Source organism: Eleutherodactylus coqui, chromosome 8 (assembly GCF_035609145.1).
Source record: "Eleutherodactylus coqui strain aEleCoq1 chromosome 8, aEleCoq1.hap1, whole genome shotgun sequence".
Classification (NCBI taxonomy): domain Eukaryota; kingdom Metazoa; phylum Chordata; class Amphibia; order Anura; family Eleutherodactylidae; genus Eleutherodactylus; species Eleutherodactylus coqui.
The window spans coordinates 114,789,848-114,812,956 of record NC_089844.1 but is presented as its reverse complement, the minus strand read 5'-3'; the positions used below and the strand labels follow the sequence as shown (position 1 = coordinate 114,812,956).

Here is a 23,109-nt window from a genome sequence, read left to right as displayed (position 1 = left end):
CTGCTCTTCTAAGCAGCAAGCTGTCCTCTTTGTCTTGTGTTTTGTGTACGAAGGCTGCTTAAAGAACTGATTCTTCCACCAGCGTACCTGGACTATTTGATTGATTGTATTTTTTTCATTATAGTTAAACAATAGCAGGCATTGTTTTACTGCTTACAAGAAAAGTACAAGTGGCCAGAATAAAGCAAAATTAAAGTAGTTGGGCCCAGTTTTCCTTTTCAGCTGTATTATGGCAAGCTAGCATTTTGTTCAAAAATTGATATCACCATTTCTTGCCAAACTTCTAGTGGCCTTCAAGGAGTTATTGGAGAGTAGAGAAAGGAGTTTGCAGAAAAAGGACTACTTCTGTCCATGCATTACAACTGGTGGTGCAGTACAGCAACCCTGCCCCTCCCCTTTGTTCCAGAACCATCCCTGGAGTATTGGGCATTATGAAAAAAAATATATATATATTATATCACTCAGCAGCTCGTGTTTATTTCCTCTTTCCAATAAGGGGAGACACCCACTTATTACGTTGTTTTTTTTACAAGATGTCTCACCGGGTTTTCTTTAACTTGGTAAGAGCACCCATACACGCTGAGAATCTCAGCTGATTGTATGGTGCCACCTGGACTTGATTGCCAAGCAGCACCTTGACTTATTAATAGAGATTAGAGAGAGATGCGTTTGCTGCAGGTATGTCCACACATAGCAGAAATGGTGCAGGTTTTCTGCAGCCGAAAATTTGCATCAAAACCACATAAATATCCACAGCATAGGTACGTCTTTTAATGGTTCTTGTGGATCCACTGCAGTTTTCACTCCTTCAATTGAAAGGGTGAAATCCGCTATGAATCTGCATAAAAAAATCATGTTAAAATCTGCACCAATAGTGCGGATTTTGGTGGCAATTTTCCACTGGCAGCAATCTGCCCCATTACTGCTGCGTGTGAACGCACCCTAACAGAAGGTTTTCACATAATGATGCCTTCTGGCTGGTAATTGTGATGATGTAGAATTAAAATTCTTCCTGTGGTTGATCCGTATTCGTTAAGCTCAGTTTGCGCCGCTGTTTACAATGTCGGGGACCTTATTAACAAATGGAATTTCTCAGTAGAAGGCAATTCATTCTTCTCTTCTCTTCTCTTAGCTGTGCAAGAACGTAATTCTTATGCAGTCAGCGTCTGGAAACGTGTGAAAGCCAAGCTGGAGGGAAGAGACGTGGATCCTAACAGGAGGATGTCTGTTGCCGAGCAGGTAATTGTAGAAAAGATGTCGTTATTCAGACAATGCGGTTGGGGTTTGTTTTTTTTTTTAACCCTTTGGCAACATCGAACATTCAGTGGGTATAAAAAGTCTACACACCCACATTAATTAAAATGCCCTGTTTTTGTCATTCAACAAGTATGGGTCATTTCAGATTTATTTCTACCTTCAATGTAACCGATTATTTGTAGAATTCCATTGGAAAACAAATCATTTAGGGTAGGGAAAAAAGTAAAATAGGGTTGCATAAAAATGCATACCCTAAAATTAATACTTTGAATGCTGTCATGAAGTCGAAGGGTACAGCAACAGTTTTTTGTTTTTTTTGGGGGGGGGAGGGGTGGTAGTTGTCTATCAGCATGGAACATCTTGACATGGCATTCTTTGCCCATTCTTCCTTGCAAAAGTTTTCAAATCTGTCAGATTACAGGGGCGTCTCGTGTGTACCACCATCTTCAGGTCAACCCACAGATCTTCCATGGGATTCAGGTCTGGGGGTCTAGCTAGGCCATTCCAAGACTTTGATCATCTTCTGATGAATCCATTCTTTTGTTGATTTTATATTGTCTGAAGACCCCAGAAAATGGTATAATTGTGTTTTTGTGGGGGTTTTTTGTGTTTTGTTTTTTTTTTCCATTTTTACCCCACGTAGAATTTTTTTTTCCGTTTTTTTTTTTTTAGTATATTGTACATTAAATGGTACCACTAAAAAATGCAACTTCTTTCACAAACAAAAAAACAAGCCTTCATATGGCTATCGACAGAAAAGTAAAGTAACGATTTAAAAAAAAACTTGCTGAAAGAAAAACAGAACTGGCAATGTTCTCAAGCGGTTTAGATATTGTAAAGAAAAACGTATGTGGTGTCTGGCTATCTGGATGCAACTGTATTGTCCTGTACGCCACATCTGAGTTTGTACCGAAGGGGGAGGCTGCTTAGATTTGCATCTGTCTGTGCTAAAATCTATGGAGAGCAACAGAAAGACTTGACTGTTTCAGAATCTCCCCTACTAGTTGATGGAGGATGATGAAGCAGACTGTTTCCGTTACTTCACATAGGCAGTAGGAATAGTCATGGCAGAATCACTCGTCTTTCTTCATATGTTGGCAGGTGCATAGATTGTCTTTTTTTTTTTAAAGGATTACCAATCCAATTTTCTGTGTTTTTTTTTTTCTAGGTGGACTTTGTGATCAAGGAGGCAACGAACCTAGATAACCTGGCTCAGCTGTATGAAGGTTGGACAGCTTGGGTGTGAGAGAGAAGACTGCAAACAAGCCTGGTTCAGCACAGTTCGAAATCCACCAGAATCAATCCAGTCTCAGGCATCCACAGCCGCGCCAAGGCCGGTGGCGATGTATACTGGGGGCTTAATCTAGGAAATCCTGGTGCAGTGGGAAAAGGAATCCCACAGGAACGCTGCACCCAGAGAAATGTTAAACATCAATGGTCAGCAATCCCCAGGGCACAGAGTATAATGCTCACCGTCTGGTTAACGTGATTGTCTTTCTGCTACGGAAGATCTGACAAATGGCTGCAGAAAGGAATTGGTATCCTCCAGACAGCATGGTGATCTCGAACTCTCTTCCATGTGACCCTGTCAACAATTGAGGAAATGCTAAACCCTGTTCGTAAAGGGGGGGAAAACTGGGGCCATCAAGGATTTGCCGTGAAGAAGATGCTGTCAGTTTCTTGGGTTACTCTTGTTGCTTTTGGCAACACTGCTGGTTGAGTTGACCAGTTTAGCACAGAAGAGGCTAGGAGATGAAGCATGGCCTTTAATAATAAAACAAAACACATAGCTGAAAAGAAGCAGCCAAAGAACAGAATTGTGAAGTTAGGTGGACTTCTGAGAAGAAGAAAAAGCCTTGTTCTCCATTCTTTTCTTCCCCTAAATTCTCATAGTTTAGGAAGACTTGTTATTTTCAACTCTTGTACTTCTCTCACCGTAGTCAGCTTTACTGTATGTATGTGTGCTAGTTGGGCAGATATCTGAATAAACAAACTTGGAGCATTCTAAACCATTCATATAGATGATTCCCTTTGGGTATAGGTCTAGCGATACCCACATCCCGTTTCCTGAAGGAGTCAGCACTGTGCATTTTGGAACCACAACTGGTTCTTCGATCATAATAAACCCATTCATGTTCTAGTATTCTTCCCGCCCAGGTCATCTCTCACTTTTTGTTTTCTTCATTTATCATTTTTTTTCTTCAGTTCTGTTGTCCACTGTGGCGGACAGCCACACAATAAAGTGTTGTTCTGGTGGAGGTAAGCTGCGGTGGTGCTTCATTCACCATCTGAACAGAAGAGAATTTTTCATGTTCCACCTCTCGTTTTAAAGCCTCCGTACTGGAGTTTTAATGGTATGTACAAATTGAGATTTTTTTTTTGGCCAAATTAGCACAATCTGTGATATGGCTCCACAACTCATGCTCATTTTCATGTTCTTCATTCTTTTTAGTTCTTTATATGAAAAAAAAAAGTGTATAGACAGGCACAGGTTTTCCTAAATTTACTGCAGGACATTTAGAAAGAATTAAATAAAAAAAATTTTCAGTTTTCGAATATTTTTTCTCTTGCTTTCGCATTTTGGTAAGTTTTTCGTTAGGACGTTGCATACGCTTGGCCATGAAAGCAATGTGTTGCAGGCCTGTCCGAACAGATGTGAACTGTGTACTCTCCTCCATTTAGTTATGTAATAGTTTGTGGGGATTTGTTGTAAATTTTGGTAAATGATTTTTAGAACTTACATTCTAGGATTTTTTTTTCTCTTTTTCTTCCATTTTAGTGTCCTGATCATAATTTACCCATATAGAAAAAGAAAGCATTTTGAATAGCCATTGTATTCCTGTGTGAATGTGATTTGTTAATTGGTATGGTCCCTGAGAGCAAGCTGATTGGTCTGCAGTCTGATGATACTGGATATTACTAAGAGCACATATTCTGTCTCGATTCAACCAGCAAGTACCGTTAAACAGCTTACTACGTTACCAGCAATATAACGTAAGCACGGTCATGTGCTTACCCCAACCCTGCCAGAGAGGACTGGGGCACATGGGAAAAAATATATGTTCAGCCCTCTCTGATCAGAACATTTAATCAATTTTTTTTTTATACATTTTTGTTTTTCTTCCCTAAAACTAAAAGTATTAACAGAATACAAATAAAGGAAAATTTGTGCCGTTTTGCGGTTCGTATACCTGTCTGTAGAAATGGCAGTGGTGTTTCCTCCGGCCGGCTAAGAGTATGTACATGCTGAGTAATGCATGCCGTTTTATGTACCAGCGGACATTACTATTACGGTGATGGTAAGATTTCATGCGTCAGAATTCGACATGAAGGAATGACATGATTTTTTTGGCCACTTTTACTGCTGTTAACTCAAAATCCTTGTAAGTTGTAGATAAAGCGAGGAAAGACTGCATTACATTTAATTTCCTGAGAAATGATGACCTTTAACGCACTTCACGGACACCTGTAATATTACATTTCTGCTTTCAGATACAGAAGTCTCAATCTTAATTGTTTAATAAATTGACCTACTTCCTATTAAACTGTATTTGGTTTTGATAAATGGATGGCGTTCAGTCCTGAAATAAAAATGCTTTGCTTTACTGATGTGGAGTACAATGTTTTCAGCATTGGGATTACCCCTCAAAGAAGTTTGCCTTGGAGAGCCCCAACAAAATACTCTTGAGTTGTTCGTTTTGCATTATTTAAAAATTTTTAAGATTTTGTAAGAAAAAAATGCCAGCACCTGAATTTTACTTTAAAATGGGGCTTTTGTCCCTTTTAGGCTGGATTCACACGAACGTATATCAGCTCGGTTTTCACGCCGAGCCGATATACGTCGTCCTCATCTGCAGGGGCGGAGGCTGGAAGAACCAGGAGCAGGAACTGAGCTCCCGCCCCCTCTCTGCACTATTTGCAATGGGAAGAGGCGGGACGGGGCGGGGCTAATTCTCAAAACATAGCCCTACCCCCATCCCATCTCCTTTCATTGCAAATAGGACAGAGAGGGGGCGGGAGCTCAGTTCCTACTCCTGGCTCTTCCATCCTCCGCCTCCTGCAGATGAGGACACCGTATATCGGCTTGGCGTGAAAACCGAGCTGATATACGTTCGCGTGAATCCAGCCTTAGTGTGCATTTTCTACAGGAGTTCATTGGACTCCCTCCTCGCGGCAGTATTATCACATTCAGAGATTCACCATCCCTCTCCTATCATATCAATGAGTGGGCCTTCATGGAAGTCGCTGCGATCACTTAGTTGGCCATTCTAATGTGGATAGACACTGAAACTGATCCACGGAAAACTTACTTGCACTCTATGGTGACTTGTCTAATTTCTGTATAGGGAAGCTCCCAATTATGAAAGGGCTGGTGTGGCTCATAAAGTGGCTGATCAGTGTAGGTCTGCATAGGAGCTCTACTTTAATCAATTGCCCACTTCCCACACTATCCATACTAATATTATAAATGCAATTATATCTCTCTGCCCGTCACCTTATTCATTGCTTGACCACTGAAGTGATTTTGGTGAAATTTGGCAGGGAGATGGCTTGCATCTTGAGGAAGGTCATAGTCTGTGCTATCTCGAAAATGTATAGAGTTCTCTAGGGAGCGCGACAAGACAAATTTATTTGGTGATGCGCAGGCATGGTGGCAAGGGAAAGGTGGTGCACATCATAAGCTATGCCTACACAAACGGGCAGACACGTGAGGGCAGACGTCATTGCCACACGTGTGCAATTATTAAGCTAGCAGGGATAGCGGCATTGCCTGGGATTAAAACGTGAATAGAAGACACATTAACATGAATTGAGATTTTTTTAAAAATCTGTGTTGCCCGTAGCAACCAATCACAGCGCAGCTTTAATTTTACCTTAGTATAAGAAATGGTTTCCTTTTGATTACATTTCCTATCCATTTTTTTAGTCGTCTTTTAATATGTTGCTCATACTGATAATACCAACAGATTTACCTTTTCAATTCAAAAGGCTGCAATTTCCTGCAAAAATACCAATTGCGATGACACTCAATAAGGCTCAAGGGCAAACACTTAAAGCAGCAGGTGTACATTTAGAAAAAAACATGTTTTCTCATGGGCATCTGTATGTGGCGGCTCACGTGTATGCAGCCCATAAAACCTTTTATATCCTAGCAAAAGATGACCAGACCGAAACCGTAGTGTACAGAACTGCGCTGACAGCATATTGCACTTGCATTCCTTTCACTATTTTTCAACCTTTTGCGTCTCCATATATAGCAAAACACAGATTAGATTAAAAAAAAAAAATTACAAATGCCATGCCGTGAAGTCGCAGGTAACAAGCTAGTTATCAAGAAGTATGTTAAAATATATCTATAAGGGCTCCTCCACAATTGTTTTTTTCTCGCACGATTTTGCGGCGTTATTTAAGGCGAAAGTCGATACGATTTTCTAATGTTAAAAGTGCATCACACGAAAATCGCAATGTGTTTTTAACATTAGAAAGTCCTATTAAGTTATGTGTTAAAAAGCAGTAAAATCGTGCGAGAAAAATGCAAGTGTGTAGAAACCCTTACTGTATACATTTAAAAAATAAAAAAAAAACTTTAAAAACACAATGTATGACCTGCACCTAAAATGTCCTCTGAGCTTTTATTTGATCAGCTGGCTAATTAGCAGTGGCTTTTAGCCTGTACCACACTGACCTGGTGGAATGGGATGTGACTGCAGTGCATGGCTGACTAAAGGTATGTTAACATAGCGGAATTCACCGCAGAGTTTAACCAAATGAGTTCTGGCTCTATAAACTGCGTTGAATCTGCCAATTTCTGCCATGGTTCTATCAGCAGATCAGTGCTTGGTTTTATTAATCAGTGGGCAAAATCCATGGGTGGAATTCTGGCACGTTTGTGCATCAAGAAGTGACATGATGGCGTGGAAATGTGTCAGAATGCTGCATGTGGATTTTGCCCACTGACAGATGTGGATCCACGGCATTAAAGGGGTTGTCCCGCGGCAGCAAGTGGGTCTATACACTTCTGTATGGCCATATTAATGCACTTTGTAATGTACATTGTGCATTAATTATGAGCCATACAGAAGTTATAAAAAGTTTTTTACTTACCTGCTCCGTTGCTAGCGTCCTCGTTCCCATGGAGCCGACTAATTTTCGCCCTCCGATGGCCAAATTAGCCGCGCTTGCGCAGTCCGGGTCTTCTGCTCTCTTCAATGGAGCCGCTCGTGCAGAATGCCGGCTCCGTGTAGCTCCGCCCCGTCACGTGCCGATTCCAGCCAATCAGGAGGCTGGAATCGGCAATGGACCGCACAGAAGAGCTGCGGTCCACGGAGGAAGAGGATCCCGGCGGCCATCTTCACCGGTAAGTATAGAAGTCACCGGAGCGCGGGGATTCAGGTAAGCGCTCCGGTAAGCTTTCTTTAGGTCCCTGCATCGGGGTTGTCTCGCGCCGAACGGGGGGGGGGGGGTGAAAAAAAAAAAAAAAAAACGTTTCGGTGCGGGACAACCCCTTTAAGTTGCTGATTTGGATGAGGCTTCTTACATGTGACCATTCCCTAACTATGCAGGTCAGTAGAACCTAATGGCATAACTAAAATGCCTCATTTAGCGGGTACGAACTGTTGGGCAAACCGTGCCCGACAGCGTGTCCCAGTGATGCTCACTCCTCTACTCTTACACAGGAATGAGTAGCGCTGAAAGCGCTGCCAGCATGGAGGCCGCCTGCCTACTTCTGAACTGTTTAAAATGAATTGAGGTAAGCAACTGCTGTTTATACTGAACGGCAAGTCGTTCCGTTTTCTGCATGCAGTATACATTTACAGTTTTCTGCATGCAAATGCACAAGATTTGCATGCGCAAAAAGTACAGTAAAACATGCATGCGTAAGTGGGCTTACCGCTGTCTGACACTGGTCTTAATGGACAGAGCACCCGAGCATTCCCTGCCTTCAGTCTTACTTAGTTTAAACACCTTTTACCAATAGGCTCTTGCAGAAATCAAAATGGGTTCACTTGGACTAGATTCCACCACTGCAAAATAGGTGGCTGGCCCTAGCTGCACCATCGAGAGATGTTATCGGCAAGTTCACCTTGTTAGCCAGGATTTCAGCTGCAAATAGTTTTTTCTGTGTGATAGAAACCAATTTTAGGCCAATTTTCACACTGTCGAGTACGATATCTGGCCTTGAAACTCGGACCAGATAATGTGCTTGCCAATGGGCGATTTCCCCACTGATGTGAGGTGGTTTTGTGGCGGATCGCAGAGTGTTTCCCATTGTTTTCAGTGGGCACTCTCACGTCGCACAATGCTTTGCCGGCTCCATTGAAAACAAAGGGCGATGTGAGGGAAAATATAGGCTCCGAAAATAAAATACCCATCCACGTTAGTGGGTGTGGGAGATGACAGAAACGTGCTTTATTTTGTATGTTAATTTTCAAATATTTGAAAATAGAAATATTCTTCTACAATTTAGGGTTGGGTTTCGTCTGAATCTGGTTCTGTCGGCAAGCATCCCCCATATACAGTGACAGCAATGTATTGTTTATGTAACATTCTTATCAAGGAAATGAGACCAGCAGAGAATGTTCAAAAGACAAGAACACACATATTTCCATTAGAGTAATTGAGTTAGCATACTGGACCAGAGACTGGTCAACCGAAACTGATCATTCTTTGCGCTTCAAAAGAAAACTAGTTTGAACCAAATCTTAACTTTTCCATGTGCAAGACCCTACTGAGCATGTCTGCTAATCTCCTCCTCTTTTTGATTAGCTAATGAACACTCACCATGAGAATGACCTATCAGCACCCAATATATTGTAATGTATCTGAATGTCATACCTTCAGTTACATTGTAAGCTCTTTCCCACCAAAATTAAATCCAATGTCTTTTGGTTCACACACTATACTGAGTGTTATTCATTGGCTTCTCCGAGCTTGTACCAACCATATCTAATATGGCACCCACAGTATATCGAAGAACAAACATGGATTACAAGACAAAAAGATGCCCACGTACATAACTATGCCGCATGTGGCTTTATTAGGGTAATGTTACATGCTTTACATAGTGTTCCTAATCTATCATAAAAGGCTCACCTGTTGGTGGAACGCTGGCAAACATGAAGTTTTACACAATCAAAATGTGCCTGTGGCAAAAATAAACAGCGTACACGTAAAAAATACTTTCAAATTTTAGGTGTCTACACCCTTGGCTCCAAGATAGAGTGCACATGTGTCCACTACTATATGAAGCTCACAGTAAGGAAATATCAAAGCTATTGAAGGCGCATTCGCCAGAACAAGAGGGATCCAGGTGACATTCATCCTAATGCAGGCAGCAAATGTGAACTCTTTCCATAATGATGTTCACTATAAATATATCTGTGAGGTTACTAATCTAAATTCCACTCTCATAAATTATACAAGTTTTTCAGTCCCAGAGCAGGGAATCTCCATAAGAACAAATAGCAGCAAAAGTAATTGCTTAGTAAAGCTGGGAACCAGAAAGGAATAGTAGAGCGTTCCCCATGTCAAGCCAGAAGCTTTCTTGATGAGTTTTAGGGAAGAGGTTTTAATGAGTGTGAAGTCATTGGTTCCACTTCTGGCTCTGACTACTAATGATGATGTCCAGCCCCGCTGCACTGACATCGGGAGGATTAGCTAATCGGTGGGGATCCACAGGGGCGGATACCAAACAAATCTTGAGGATAGATCATCAATAGTAAAAGCCCAGAATAACCACTTAAGACATAAGCTATTTTATCGCGGCGATGCCGTGTCACCCGTGTGAACGGGTCCTGATTTGAATGCAAGTGATTTGGCCTTGAAATGATAACAGTTACAGACTGCACAAGAGGAAATGCCTGGGTCAAGGAAGGTGCAAGAAGAAAGTCCCTCTTCATCCGCTGACATTTCTTTGCAGTAACTAGAAAACAACTTTTTATGTACAGGTGAAAAATGCGATCTCCGAGTCGAGGCCTTTCGGCTTTCTGATACATGATGATACAGTAGTCTTTGAAAGCTTGAAATATGACAGAATGGGGATGTTTGAAAGATACCATCCAACGGGATTTTGGCCTTCTTTCAAGCGTATCGTCCATTGATTCAGAGAGTTCAAAAAAGTGATTCAAGAAGCTGAATGTTCTGGCCTAGAAGATATAAGATCATCCTTGAAATGTATTGATAATGGAGAGTTAAATAAGGATACGTGTGCAGTTACCTCGACTTTGTGCTCACAAATGAATGTAGGCCTCTTGTTTTCTTCAGGTAACATAGTTACATAATTCGTTAGGCTGAATGAAGACAATGTCCATCTAGTCCAGCCTGTTTATCCTCCTGTGTTGATCCAGGGGAAGGCAAAAAACTCCAAGAGCAGAAGCCAATTAGCCCTTTTGGGGAAAAAATTCCTTCCCGACTCCTTAATGGCAATCAGACTGTTCCCTGGATCAACCCCTAATAGTTCCTACCTTCCTATATACCCGGATTGACAATTAACCTAAGATTTATATCCTATAATATCCTTCCTCTCCAGAAAGACATCAAGTCCCCTTTTAAACTCCTCTATGGATTTTGCCATCACCACTTCCTCCGGCAGAGAGTTCCACAGTCTAACTGCTCTTACAGTAAAGAACCCCTTTCTGTGTTGGTGATGAAACCTGCTTTCCTCTAAACATAACGGATGCCCTCTTGTTGCCGTCGTAGTCCTGGGTATAAACAGATCATGGGAGAGATCCTTGTATTGTCCCCTCATGTATTTATACATAGTTATTTGATCACCCCTTAGCCGTCTTTTTTCTAGAGTAAATAATCCCAATTTGGATAGCCTCTCTGGGTATTCCAGTCCCGTCATTCCATGTATTAGTTTAGTTGCCCTTCTTTGAACCCCCTCTATTACTCTAACATCTTTCCTGAGCACCGGTGACCAGAACTGTGCGCAGTATTCCATGTGAGGCCTGACAAGTGCCTTATATAGTGGGAGGATAATGTTCTCGTCCCTCGCCTCTATACCTCTTTTAATACACCCCAAGACTTTATTTGCCTTTGCAGCAGCTGACTGGCATTGGTTACTCTAGTTGAGTCTACAGTCCACTAGTACCCCCAGGTCTTTTTCCATATCACTTTTCCCTAGCAGTACCCCATTTAGTGTATATTGGTGACATCCGTTTTTCCTGCCCATGTGCATAACCTTACATTTATCCACATTGAACTTCATTTGCCATTTTTCTGCCCAAGCCCCCAGCTTATCCAGGTCCGTTTGTAGCCGCACATTGTCCTCCGTTGCATTAATTATATTGTATAATTTTGTGTCATCTGCAAATATTGATATTTTGCTGTGCAGCCCCTCTATCAGGCCGTTGATAAATATATTGAACAGAGTGGGGCCTAATACTGAACCCTGTGGCACCCCGCTAGTGACTGTGGCCCAATCAGAGTACGAACCATTTATTACCACCCTCTGCTTTCTATCATTGAGCCAATTCTTTACCCACTTACACACGTTTTTGCCCAGTCCGAGCTGTTTCATTTTGTATATTAACCTATTATGCGGCACGGTGTCAAAGGCTTTAGAGAAATCCAGATATACGAGATCAAGTAGCTTGTAGCAGTCACAAATAGATGAGTTACAAAATGTCATCTAGCACCTAAGATGTAGAAGAACCTTCCATTCCCTGGTTCCACAAAGCTGCATGAACCATGTCATAGCTCATGCGCTACGCAAGTAATTTAGGATCACCGCTCTGGGCACACACATTTCACAGCACAGCAGTAAAAACACTTCCTTGACGAGATTTTTTTTACTGCATACATAATCATGAAATGTGTGAACACGGCACAGGAATAACTGCACTTACATTACACCGGCCTTCCTACATAAATGTCAATGATCCATGTGAACCATTCTATGAAAAGGGTTACAGACTCCAGATGAGGAAATGCCTGGGTCACGAATAGTTCAATAAAGAGTTTCTTCATCTGACATTTCCTTGTACTAACTATAAAGCAACTTTGTATAAGTTAGTAGTATTAAATGTAATCTCAGTATCAAGACTTTTAAGCTTTCTGATACATGATGATTAGGGATGAGCGAGTATACTCGCTAAGGCACTACTCGCTCGAGTAATGTGCCTTAGCCGAGTATCTCCCTGCTCGTCCCTAAAGATTCGGGGGCCGCCGCAGCTGACAGGTGAGTTGCGGCGGGGAGCAGGACAGAGCGGGCGGGAGAGAGGGAGAGAGAGATCTCCCCTCCGTTCCTCCCTGCTCTCCCCCGCAGCTCCCCGCTCCGCAGCGGCACCCGAATCTTTCGGGACGAGCAGGGAGATACTCGGCTAAGGCACATTACTCGAGCGAGTAGTGCCTTAGCGAGTATACTCGCTCATCCCTAATGATGATTGCGTAGTATACCTTTTTAGCTCTTTTAAATCTCTTAAAATGAAAAACGTGAAACATACTGCAACCAAATCATTGTCTATCAATTCCCTGAGTCCAAACAATATAGAGATATCACTCTATGAATGTATTCAACATGGGGAGTCAAGAAACTATACATTAGTCTTTTAACCCCTTAATGACAGCGCCAAATTTGATAAATCTGACGTGTCACTTTAACATAGAATAACTCCGTAAAGGTTTTGCATATCCAAGTGATTCTGACATTGTTTTTTTGCTGCACATTTTTCTTCAGTTAGGTATTAAAAATAGACCGATAGAATTTGTGTTTATTTATTAAAAGCGCCAAAATTTGGGAAATTTTGAAAAAATTAACCTTTTATTCACATTTTCAATTGCAATATCTCAAATATGTGCAAACATACTGTACACATTTTTGATAAGATATATATTTCTATCTGTTTAATTTATTCTGGACGCACATTTAAAAAACTTTCATTTTTTTAAACCATGAAAATGAGGATTTACACCCCAAAATGGATACCCCTATTTGTCTTGTATTCAAAAACGTACCCGTTGTGGCCCTAATCTTATGTCTGTATGCACAACAGGGCCCAAAATTAAAGGAAGTTTTGCTTGAAGGCATTTTTAGGCCCCATTGCCCACGTGTAGAGCCCTTGAGCGTCCAAAATTATAAAGATACTTTAATACTTATACCTCCACATACAACGTATCGGCTTCTATAAGCACATAACTTTAGTTTATGGGCTCATTGGAACTGACAGACTCCCTTTATTCTTGGCTAAATGGAGCATCACTGGTTGCTGAGTATGGGGCTGCATTACTGCAGATCAGGGAGAACCTAAGTGTGCAAAAATCACACATGTAAATAAAACTTGCGGCTATTAGAACCAATGATTTCCTGTGGGAACATTCAGATGAAGAAATTTTAAACACGCAAAAAACATACACCTAAAAAGATAGGACATGCATGACTGAAATGCACGCATCTAAGGCCTCCTTCCCACGAACGGATTTCCGCCGCGTAATTCGCGGCGAAAATCCGCTGCGTTGCACGCAGCTATTAGGTTCTATTGAACCTAATAGCTCCATGCTCACGATGCGTAATTCCACCGCGGAATTACGCACCGCGATTTCTCCCGTCCTCACCCGCAGCATGCTCTATTTTCTGCGGGTGAGGACGGGCTGTACGCACTGACGGCTTCCATTGCAGTCAATGGAAGCCGTCCATTCACGCTATCTCCCGCTGTAACCAGCGGGAGATAGCGTGAAAAAACGCTTTCCCGCCCACCGCCGAGCGTCATATGACGCCAAATGACGCGGTCCGGCCGCATCACGTGACACGGCCGGCCGTGCACGTGACAAGGCTGGTGACGCGAGAGCGGTGGGCGGTGACGAGCGGTGACGCGGCGGTGGTGGGCGGGGAAGCGATTTCACGCTATCTCCCGCAGGTAAGTATAGGGGCTCTGGGGGGCGCCGTGACGGGCTTCACAGCGTAATATTACGCTGCGGAGCCCGTCACGCTCGTGGGAAGGAGGCCTAAGGTCCGTACTGCATGAAAAGATAGGACCTGACCTGTCTTTGGTGCGTGCTGCGTAGAACTTTCCATAGACTCCTATGAAAGCTGGATAACAAGGGAGCTAAGCATTCCAATTGTTTAGTTTAGATTTTGAAACAAAGGGAATGGGAGATAAGAGAAATTAAGCCATGCCGCTAAAACCAGACTGCTAAAGCCAGGAGCATATTTTAAATGTCCCACTGTAAACTCCTGTTAGTCCCTGCGGGAATGAGGGGAACTCTTCAGGGGTTCCCTTGATCTCCGAGGGGCTGGAGGAATTTCCCTGCAGCAGGGAGAGAGAGGGAGATGAAGGGAGTCCCCGGGGATTCTTCAGCAGTGGAGAGAGAAGGAATTCCCCTGCAGGTGAAAACAAGGGAATCCCCATAATGTGGAGAGAGAGGGGGGCAGGGCTACAGTGCTTCCCTGAGGGATTCCCCAAGAGTGGGGCGTGAGAGGGCAGGGCTTACCAACTTCACTCCCCACAACGGGGATATCCCCCATCTTCCCTTCCAGTGATATATCGGGTCTTATACGATTCAAGACTTTGTCTGTTACTCTCGCCGTCCAGGGTATACGTAGCAGCTTTCGCGAGCTCCACAGCTCAAACGCATCAATCCTCCTATCAGCTTTTTTCGCAGTCTAGCTTTTACATCCATACCTGTCCAGTCCTGTGGCCATTGTGTGAATGCCAATACCCCCTGGCATAGCACTGTGATGGTTTTCACTGGTACTGGCAGCAATAGCTCTGCCAGAATGTTATATATTCTTGGTGCTTTACTTTTGGCTAGTTGTTTCATTGCCATAACCACTTCTGACTCCATAATGGAGGGCTCCAAGTCCACAGGCTCCACCTCATGCAATGGTTCAGGTATGTGGTTGCATGCATATAGTTCCTCTAAGTATTCCCTCCACCTATCTACCTATCTTTGATACTCTGTTGGTCATTCAGTTCCTTCCCATTTTTGCCTTTGATTGTGCTGTTACATGCCAAGAAAGGTTTTCAGGCCATCTTGACCTGTGAGAATAGGCCTCACATATGGCCTTTCATGGAATCTGCTTCGAGTTGTTTGCAACCTCATTCCAGTCCATTTTCTCATCTTTCCTTGCCACTCGCTGAAAATCAGCATTTAGTTGCCAAACTTCGTCTTTGTTGCCTGCTGCCTTTGCTGCTCTTCTTTTATCGGATATTCTGAGGGTTCGCTTGGACAACCAATAGCGTCGTTTTTCCTGCTTCTTATAGGTGAGATGCTTACTGGCTGTTTCCATAACTGTGGACTGTATTTCATGCCATAGTTCCCCTGGATGCTTTTCTTTTTCTGATGTGGCAAGCAGTTCGAATCGGTTTGCTACCTCAATAGTATATGATTGGGGGATTTTAGAGGTGTTGAATTTCCTCAATGGAGCACCTTTCTTAATGCTACGGAATTTGATCTTAATCTTAGCTGCAAGGACTTGTTTGGAAGGGTTGCCAGGAGAAAGCTTCTTTCTCAAAAGAATATGGCATTATGGTTAAAGTTTGCAAAGTTGCATCTGAACAAACCACAAGACATCTGGAACAATGTCCTTTGGGCAGACAGGACCAAAGTGGACATGTTTGGCCATAATGAGCAGTGCCATGTTTAGCAAAAACCAAACACAGCATATCAGTACAAACACCTCATACCAAGTGTCAAGCACTGTGGTGGAGGAGTGATGATTTGGGCTCATTTTGCAGCCACAGGACCTGGGCACCTTGCAATCATTGAGTCGACCATGAACTCCTCTGTATAACAAAAGTATTATAGGGTCAGATGTGAGGAAATCTATCCAAAAGCTAAAGCTTGGCAGAACCTAAGTCACGTGACAGGACAATGATCCCAAGCACACCAGCAAATCTACATTAGAATGACTGAAATAGGAAAGAATCTAGATGTTGTAATGGCCCAGTCAAAGTCCAGACCTCAACCTAATTTAAATAGTTTGACGGGGCCTTAACCCTTTCCAATCCACTGTCTGACGTCTAAAGACATTCTGATTGAAGGCCGTACAGCTTCCAATGTCGGAAGACGTCCGGGAGGGTTTTCTTATTGTATATTACTGGCCGCTCTGTTGTCGTGGGGTCTGGGGCCTCTCCAGCATGTCCAATACTGCAGTACTGACTCTAGCCAGCAGGTGGCGCCATTGTATAATGGCAGAAAGGGAAAACCCTCTAGGAAACCCTGAATCCAAAATTGGATTGCAAAGGGTTAAGAGAGCTGTGCATAGGGCCACCTGTCCATGGGCATTGCATTTTAACGCCCCAGGAGCCACTGCGGGAGAACACTAAGGTCACCACGATTTTCCACGATGAACCTATCAATATGATAAATTCATTGCGGAAAATGCTGGCATGCCGTGATTTTTGTAGGCAAGCAGAAAATCATGGCAGATTTCCGCTCATGGACATCGGGCTGCACTTTCCATAGTTATCCTATGGAAAGCGTTCATTGCATTACCCGCGTGAGGATTATTGACGCAGATAACGCAATGCAGAATCGCCCATGGACAGGAGGCCTAAATGAATGCTCAAAAACCTCAATAAACTAAAGCAATGTTGTAAAGAAGAGTGGGCCAAATAAAATAATATGTGAGTTTGGTAAAGTCGTAAAGATAACAATTACTTCAACTTATTGCTGCTAAAGGAGAATCTACAAGCTAGACGGTATGATTAGTTTAATTGAGACTTTTTTCCCTTCACCTTGGGGTGTGTGGCTTTTGTTTTAGGTTTTGCTATGTATACTAGGCACATTTTTTGTCAATGTGGAAAATAATGATATAAAAAAAGAAAGAAAGGTACGTCTTATGAGATGTTCCCAGTTTGCGGTATAACAAAAGTGGTCCAAGGAAGGACAACCAGGCCCGGGCTCATTGCATGTGGGGATGGAAGGCTAGCCCATCTGGTCTGACCCCACCTCCATACTTTCCTACTGTATCATCTGCTATGTCCTCATAAATTCTTCTACCTGAAAGTTACTTGGCAGTTATTGGACAGTAACCTGATAGATAGGCACTAAGATATTGGGGATAAAGGGAGACTTGGGGGGCTCAACATGATTCCCGCAGGTGCAATATGTGCTTACTATATGAAGAGATGCATGGCAAATTGGCGTCTGCAGCATTGACTCTGTTCACAATACATTCCGCAAGGTTGCACATTAGAGATCTGCTTTCTTCTCGTAGACAGCATGGCACTCAGTAGGGATATAGACTACAATGCCCGCTCGTCTGCACATATCAAGAAGTATCAGCTCTTCCATACCTGAACTCTGCCACGCAGAGCGACAACAAACTGCATGGGAAACCATGACCTTAAATAGACACCCCAGGCATGACGCTGCCCCGCCCAACACCCGCTATATGTCATTTTCATCATTACAGAGAAATTATAGCATCATTCTCAGAGTAACACTACAAAATTATCAATAAAATAACTAGTACAGAATAAGGCAGAATTATCAGCATTTCTCTTCCAGTAGAGGCTGTCACATATACACATGATGCATAGATACATAGTACACAGAAAATGCACAAACATAAATACAGATAGTCCCCGACTTGCGAACATTCGACTTGCGAATTTCGCTAGTTGCGAACAATCTGTTCTGCACAGTATGATGTAATGCTATGGCATTACATCATGCTGTGCAGGGACCGGAGAGGCTTCTATCAAGCCTGATAGAAGCCTGTCCGGTCAGATCGCGGTTGCTGGGCAGCCGGGGGCCTTCTGAAAGGCCCTAGGGCTGTCTATGCAGAGCGCCTAGCAAGCCGTGCGCTTGATGGGCACTCTGCATAGACAGCCCTGGGGCCTTTCAGGAGGTCCCCGGCTGCCTAGCAACCACACAGCGTCCCGTGATCTCATCGTGGGACGCTGTACGGGCCCCCTGAACGTCGGGTGCCGGCTGTTCTTACAGCGGGCACCCGGCGGCAGCAGTTCCGACGAGCCGCGCCGCTCGTCAGAACTGTTAACACTCTAAATACCGCTGTCAGAGAGGTATTTAAAGTGTTAACAGTTCCGACAAGCGGCGCGGCTCGTCGGAACTGCTGCCGCCGGGTGCCCGCTGTAAGAACAGCCTGCACCCGACGTTGTATGGAGCGGGATCCACCCGCGATCCCCTCCATACTACTATTTGTTCGACTTGCGAACAAAACGGACTTGCGAACGGGCTCCCGGAACGGAACCTGTTCGCAAGTCGGGGAGTAACTGTACACATTACACACATTCCAGAAGTTATAACTTTTTATTTTCACAGAAATTAACCCATATTAGGTTTTCGTTGTTGTCGGATAAGTAGTAATTCTCAAATATAACTTATTCATTAAATTTTATCAACTTTCTTAGGGTGGAATACAGAAAAGCAAGAATTCAGCCGTTTTTTCATATATTTTAAATTTTGTGCCACAACCTGTTCCACTCATTGATCATGCTATCTAATTTGTGTCTCCTCCCTTTCATTTTTATCCCATTGCTTCTAGTCTTTCCTTGTACAAATGAGAATAGGGCTCATTCCTCTGCACTGTGACAGCCCTTCAGATATTTGTAGACAGCTATTAAGTCTCCTCTCAGCCTTCTTTTTTGCAAGCTAAACATTCCCAGATCCTTTAACCCCTTGAGTGGCACGCCCGGAAATTTTCCGGGACGAGCTCCACTGCTCATAGTGACATAGCCCGGAAGATTTCCGGGCTATGTATCACTATGGGAGCTGCAGAGCACAGTGCCACAAGCTGTGACATTGTGCTCTGCCTGCACAGACCCACAGAGAACAAAGCAAGGGCTTTGAAAAACCAGCAGACGATATTGCCGATCTGCGGCAATCTCCTGCTTCAGAGTCCTGCTTTGTTTACAGGTTGCCATAGAGACCATCGGCTTGTCAGAAGCAAGCCGATGGTCTCTGTGGCAGGGAGAGCTGGTGCTTGGCTGTGAGAGGACAGCTAGGTACTAGCTCTTACAGCAGAGATCAGAGAAAACCTCCGATCTCTGCTGTGTTAACCCTTTACATGCGGCAGTCTATGTGACTGCAGCATGTAAAGGGCTGTCACCATCGGACCCCCGGAATGTGATCAGGGGGTCCTGATGGGTCCCTGTGGAAGTCCCCTAAAGGGACAAAAAAAATAAATACATAAATAAAAATTTCAAAAAACCAAAAAAAGTTTAAAAATTATTAAAAAAATAAATAAAAACACTTGTCTCCCTTTACTTTGTAAAAAATCAAAAATACAATCACACATGTGGTATCCATGCGTCGTAATGACCCAGAGAAGGAAGTTAATACATTATTTAACCCCTTAATGACATGGCCCCTTTTTTTCTTTTTTCCCCATTTCTTTTTTTCCTCCCCCCTGTTTAAAAAAATCACAACTTGTCCCGCAAAAAACAAACCCTTATATGGCCATGTCAATGGAAAAATGAAAAAGTTATGGCTCTTGAGACGCAACTGCAAAATTAGTTGAAATTCAATGATTAGACCATTTTAAAAAACCTGTCCTGGTGGGCACGACAGGGTGGTAGGAAACCCGCCACTCAAGGGGTTAACCGTTCCTCATAGGACATGATTTGCAGACCGCTCGCCATCTTGGTAACTCTTCTCTGAACTTGCTCCAGTTTATCTATGTCTTATTTAAATTGTGGTGTCCAGAACTGGACACAGTATTCCAAATGAGGTCTGACTAAGGAAGAGTAGAGGGGAATAATTACCTCACATGATCTGGACTCTACGCTTCTCTTAATACATCCCAGAATTGTGTTTGCCTTTTTTGCTACTGCATCATACTGTTGACTCATGCTCTGTCTGTGATCTTTTAGTATACCCAAATCTTGTTCACATGTGCTGCTTAGCCCAATTTTTCCCATTCTGTATGTACTTTTTTTCTTGCTCAGATGTAGGACTTTGCATTTCTCCTTGTTTAATACCATTCTGTTAGTGGCCGCCCACTATTCAAGCTTTCCTAGATCTTTTTGAAGCCTCTCATGTATCCAGTGTTAGCTATCCCTCCTAGCTTTGTTTCATCTGCAAATTTGATCAGCTTCCCCTCACATCCCTCCTCCAGATCATTTATAAAAATATTGAACAGTGGGCCTAGGACAGAGTCTTGTGGTTCCCCACTTGATACATTCTGCCACTTGGATGTGCAGCCATTTATGACCACTCTTTGAGTATGATCACTCAGCCAGCTGTGAATCCATCTAACAGTTGTCTTGTCAATCCCATATTTGGTCATTTTTTCAATAAAGATGGGATTAAATACTTTGTCAAATGCTTTACTAAAGTAAAGATATACTATATATACTGCACTTCCCTGATCAAACCAGTCGGTGATTCTGTCACAGAAGGAAATTAGATTAGTCTGGTATGACTTGTTTGTTGCAAACCCATGCTGGCTCTGTTCAATTACTCCATTCTCATCCAAGTACTTGCATATATGCTGTTTAAATTTGTTTAAAGATCTTTCCTGGTATAAAAGTCAGTAGTTTCCTGGATCCACCTTCTTCCCTTTTTTTGAAGATAGGGACAACATTTGCCCTTTTCCAATCTTCTGGGACTTCACCTGTTCTCCAGGAAAGTGTTCAAAGATTATGGCAAGTGGTTCAGCAATTACCTTTGCTGCTTCCTTTAGTATCCTAGGATGTAATTCATCTGGACCTGGAGACTTGAGTTCATGTACATTAGCTAAGTGTTCCCTCACCATCTCTCTGCTTATAGATAGTCTGCATTCTTTTATTGCCCCAATAGCACAGGGAAGATCAGCTGATGTTCCATCTACTTTCTGAGAGAAAACAGATGCAAAATTGGAATTTAAATGTTTAGCCTTCTCAACATCATTCACCATTTTCATCCTGCAAACGTCCTATAGCATCTTTGACTTTTTTTTGTTTCTGACATACCCCCAAAATCCTTTTTATTGCTTTTGGCCTCTGTTATTAGCTTTAGCTTTTCTGACACTTGCCCTACAGTTTCTGCAGACTGCATTATATTCTTCTTTAGATATTCCCCCCTCTTTCCATTTGATAAACATATTTTTCTTCCTTTTTAACATGTGTTCTTCATTCATCCATCCTGGTCTCTTTAAATGCTTGCTTTTAATCCCTTAAGGACATGGCCTAATTTGGGCTTAAGGACGCAACGATTTTTGGCAGATTTTCATCTCCATTTTTCAAAAGCCATAACTTTTTTATTTTTTCATCGACGCGGCCGTATAAGGGCTTGTTTTTTGTGTGGCAGACTGTGGTTTTTATCGGTGCCATTTTGGGGTACATAGACTAGATTGTAAAACTTTATTATTTTTTATAATTTTATATTTTTTTTTAAGACTGCAGGGAGATAAAATTCATAAATTCTACCATAGATTTTTATTTTTATTTTTTAAAGCATTAATTATACGGCATAAATGTCAAATAATTTTTTTTCTGTGGGCCGGTACGATTACAACGATACCAAAATTCTTATATTTTTTTTTTAGGCTTTTCCATTTTTCTGCAATAAAAACCCTTTTTTGGAAATCTTTTTTTTTTTCTAAATCGCTGCATTCAAAGTCCTGTAACTTTTTTATTTTTCTATGTACGGAGCTATGTGAGGGCTTACTTTTTGCGAGATTAGCTTTAGTTTTTATTCATACCATTTTGGGGTACATACGGCTTTTTGATCACTTTTATTGCATTTTTTGGTCGGCCTCAGTTTTTTAGCATTTTTTTTACGCTTTTTACCGTGCACAATAAAAAGCATGGTTAACTTATTGTACATGTCGTTAGGGACACGATGATACCAAATATGTGGGATTTTTTTTTTTATTAATTTTTTTTTCATGCTAATATGAGAAAAAGCCCCCAAAAGGTTTTTTTCTTTTCATTTTTTTTTACATTTTTATTTATTGTACATTTTTCTTCTCTTTTTTTACACCATTTCTGTCCCTCTGAGGGACTTGCACCATACCAGCTCTGATCGCTAAGATAAGGCATTGCAGGACCTCTGTCCTGCAATGCCTTATCACTTATTACAGCGATGCCAGATGTTGCCATGGCAACCAGCCGGGCTCTCTGCGATTATATCGCGAGAGCCCGGCAATGTCACAGAGCGAGCGCGCTCCCTCTGTGAACCCTTCCCATGCCACGATCTACATAGATCGCAGCATGGAAGGGGTTAACAGCGGGGGGCGCACCTCCGATGCACCCCTGCTGTTGCAGCAGGAGTCCGGCTTTTACTGACAGCCGGCTCCCGCTGCTGGATAGCGCAAAATCTCTTATGATCTTGCACTATCCCTATGATGTAAGGTTATGTCCAGTTGTGGGAAGTACCCTGCCTCCAGGACGTACCCTTATGTCATATGGAGGGAAGGGGTTAAGAACATCCAGCCATTCGATTCTTCCTATCCTTTTTCAAAGTTCATAAAAATCTGCCTTTCTGAAATCCAACCTTGTTATCTGAGTTTTCTCAGGTCTCCCTCCCCTTTTTATCCAAAATTCAAGGATAACATGATCACTGCCTCCTAAGGTCCCAGCCACCCTTACTTACTCAACCATTTCCTTCCTGTTGGTAAGAATTAGGTCTAAGATAGCAGATCCCTTTGTTTTCTCTTCTACCTTTTGGAAGATAAAGTTGTCAGCAAGAACGGATAAGAATTTGTTGGATCCATTACTTTTACCTGAGAGAGATTCCCAACAAATGTCTGGATAGCTAAAATCTCCCATGATCACCATCTCATTCATTTTTTTGAGAGGGTGGCCATCTGATGTAGAAAGAGTTCATCCATATCTTCTGCTTGTCCAGGCGGCCTATAGTAAATGCCTACAATGGTGTCCTTTCTGTTGTTCTGTCCTTGTATTCGTTCCCAAGCAGTTTCTACAGAACACCCATGCTCTGAAGCTGGAATCTCTATGG

The 23,109-nt window shown here is 42.6% G+C and overlaps 1 protein-coding gene across 1 annotated transcript in view; it reads left to right on the top strand.

The window, feature by feature from the left end:
- The window catches only part of SMG1 (SMG1 nonsense mediated mRNA decay associated PI3K related kinase), a 98,868-nt gene extending 94,006 nt beyond the window's left edge, over nucleotides 1-4,862 (top strand). The window contains exons 62-63 of the mRNA XM_066576244.1: nucleotides 1,133-1,239; nucleotides 2,426-4,862. Of these exons, the coding sequence (XP_066432341.1) occupies nucleotides 1,133-1,239; nucleotides 2,426-2,503 (185 nt within the window). The 3' untranslated portion in view covers nucleotides 2,504-4,862. The remainder of the gene's footprint in view (nucleotides 1-1,132; nucleotides 1,240-2,425) is intronic.
- Nucleotides 4,863-23,109: the final 18,247 nt, after the last annotated feature.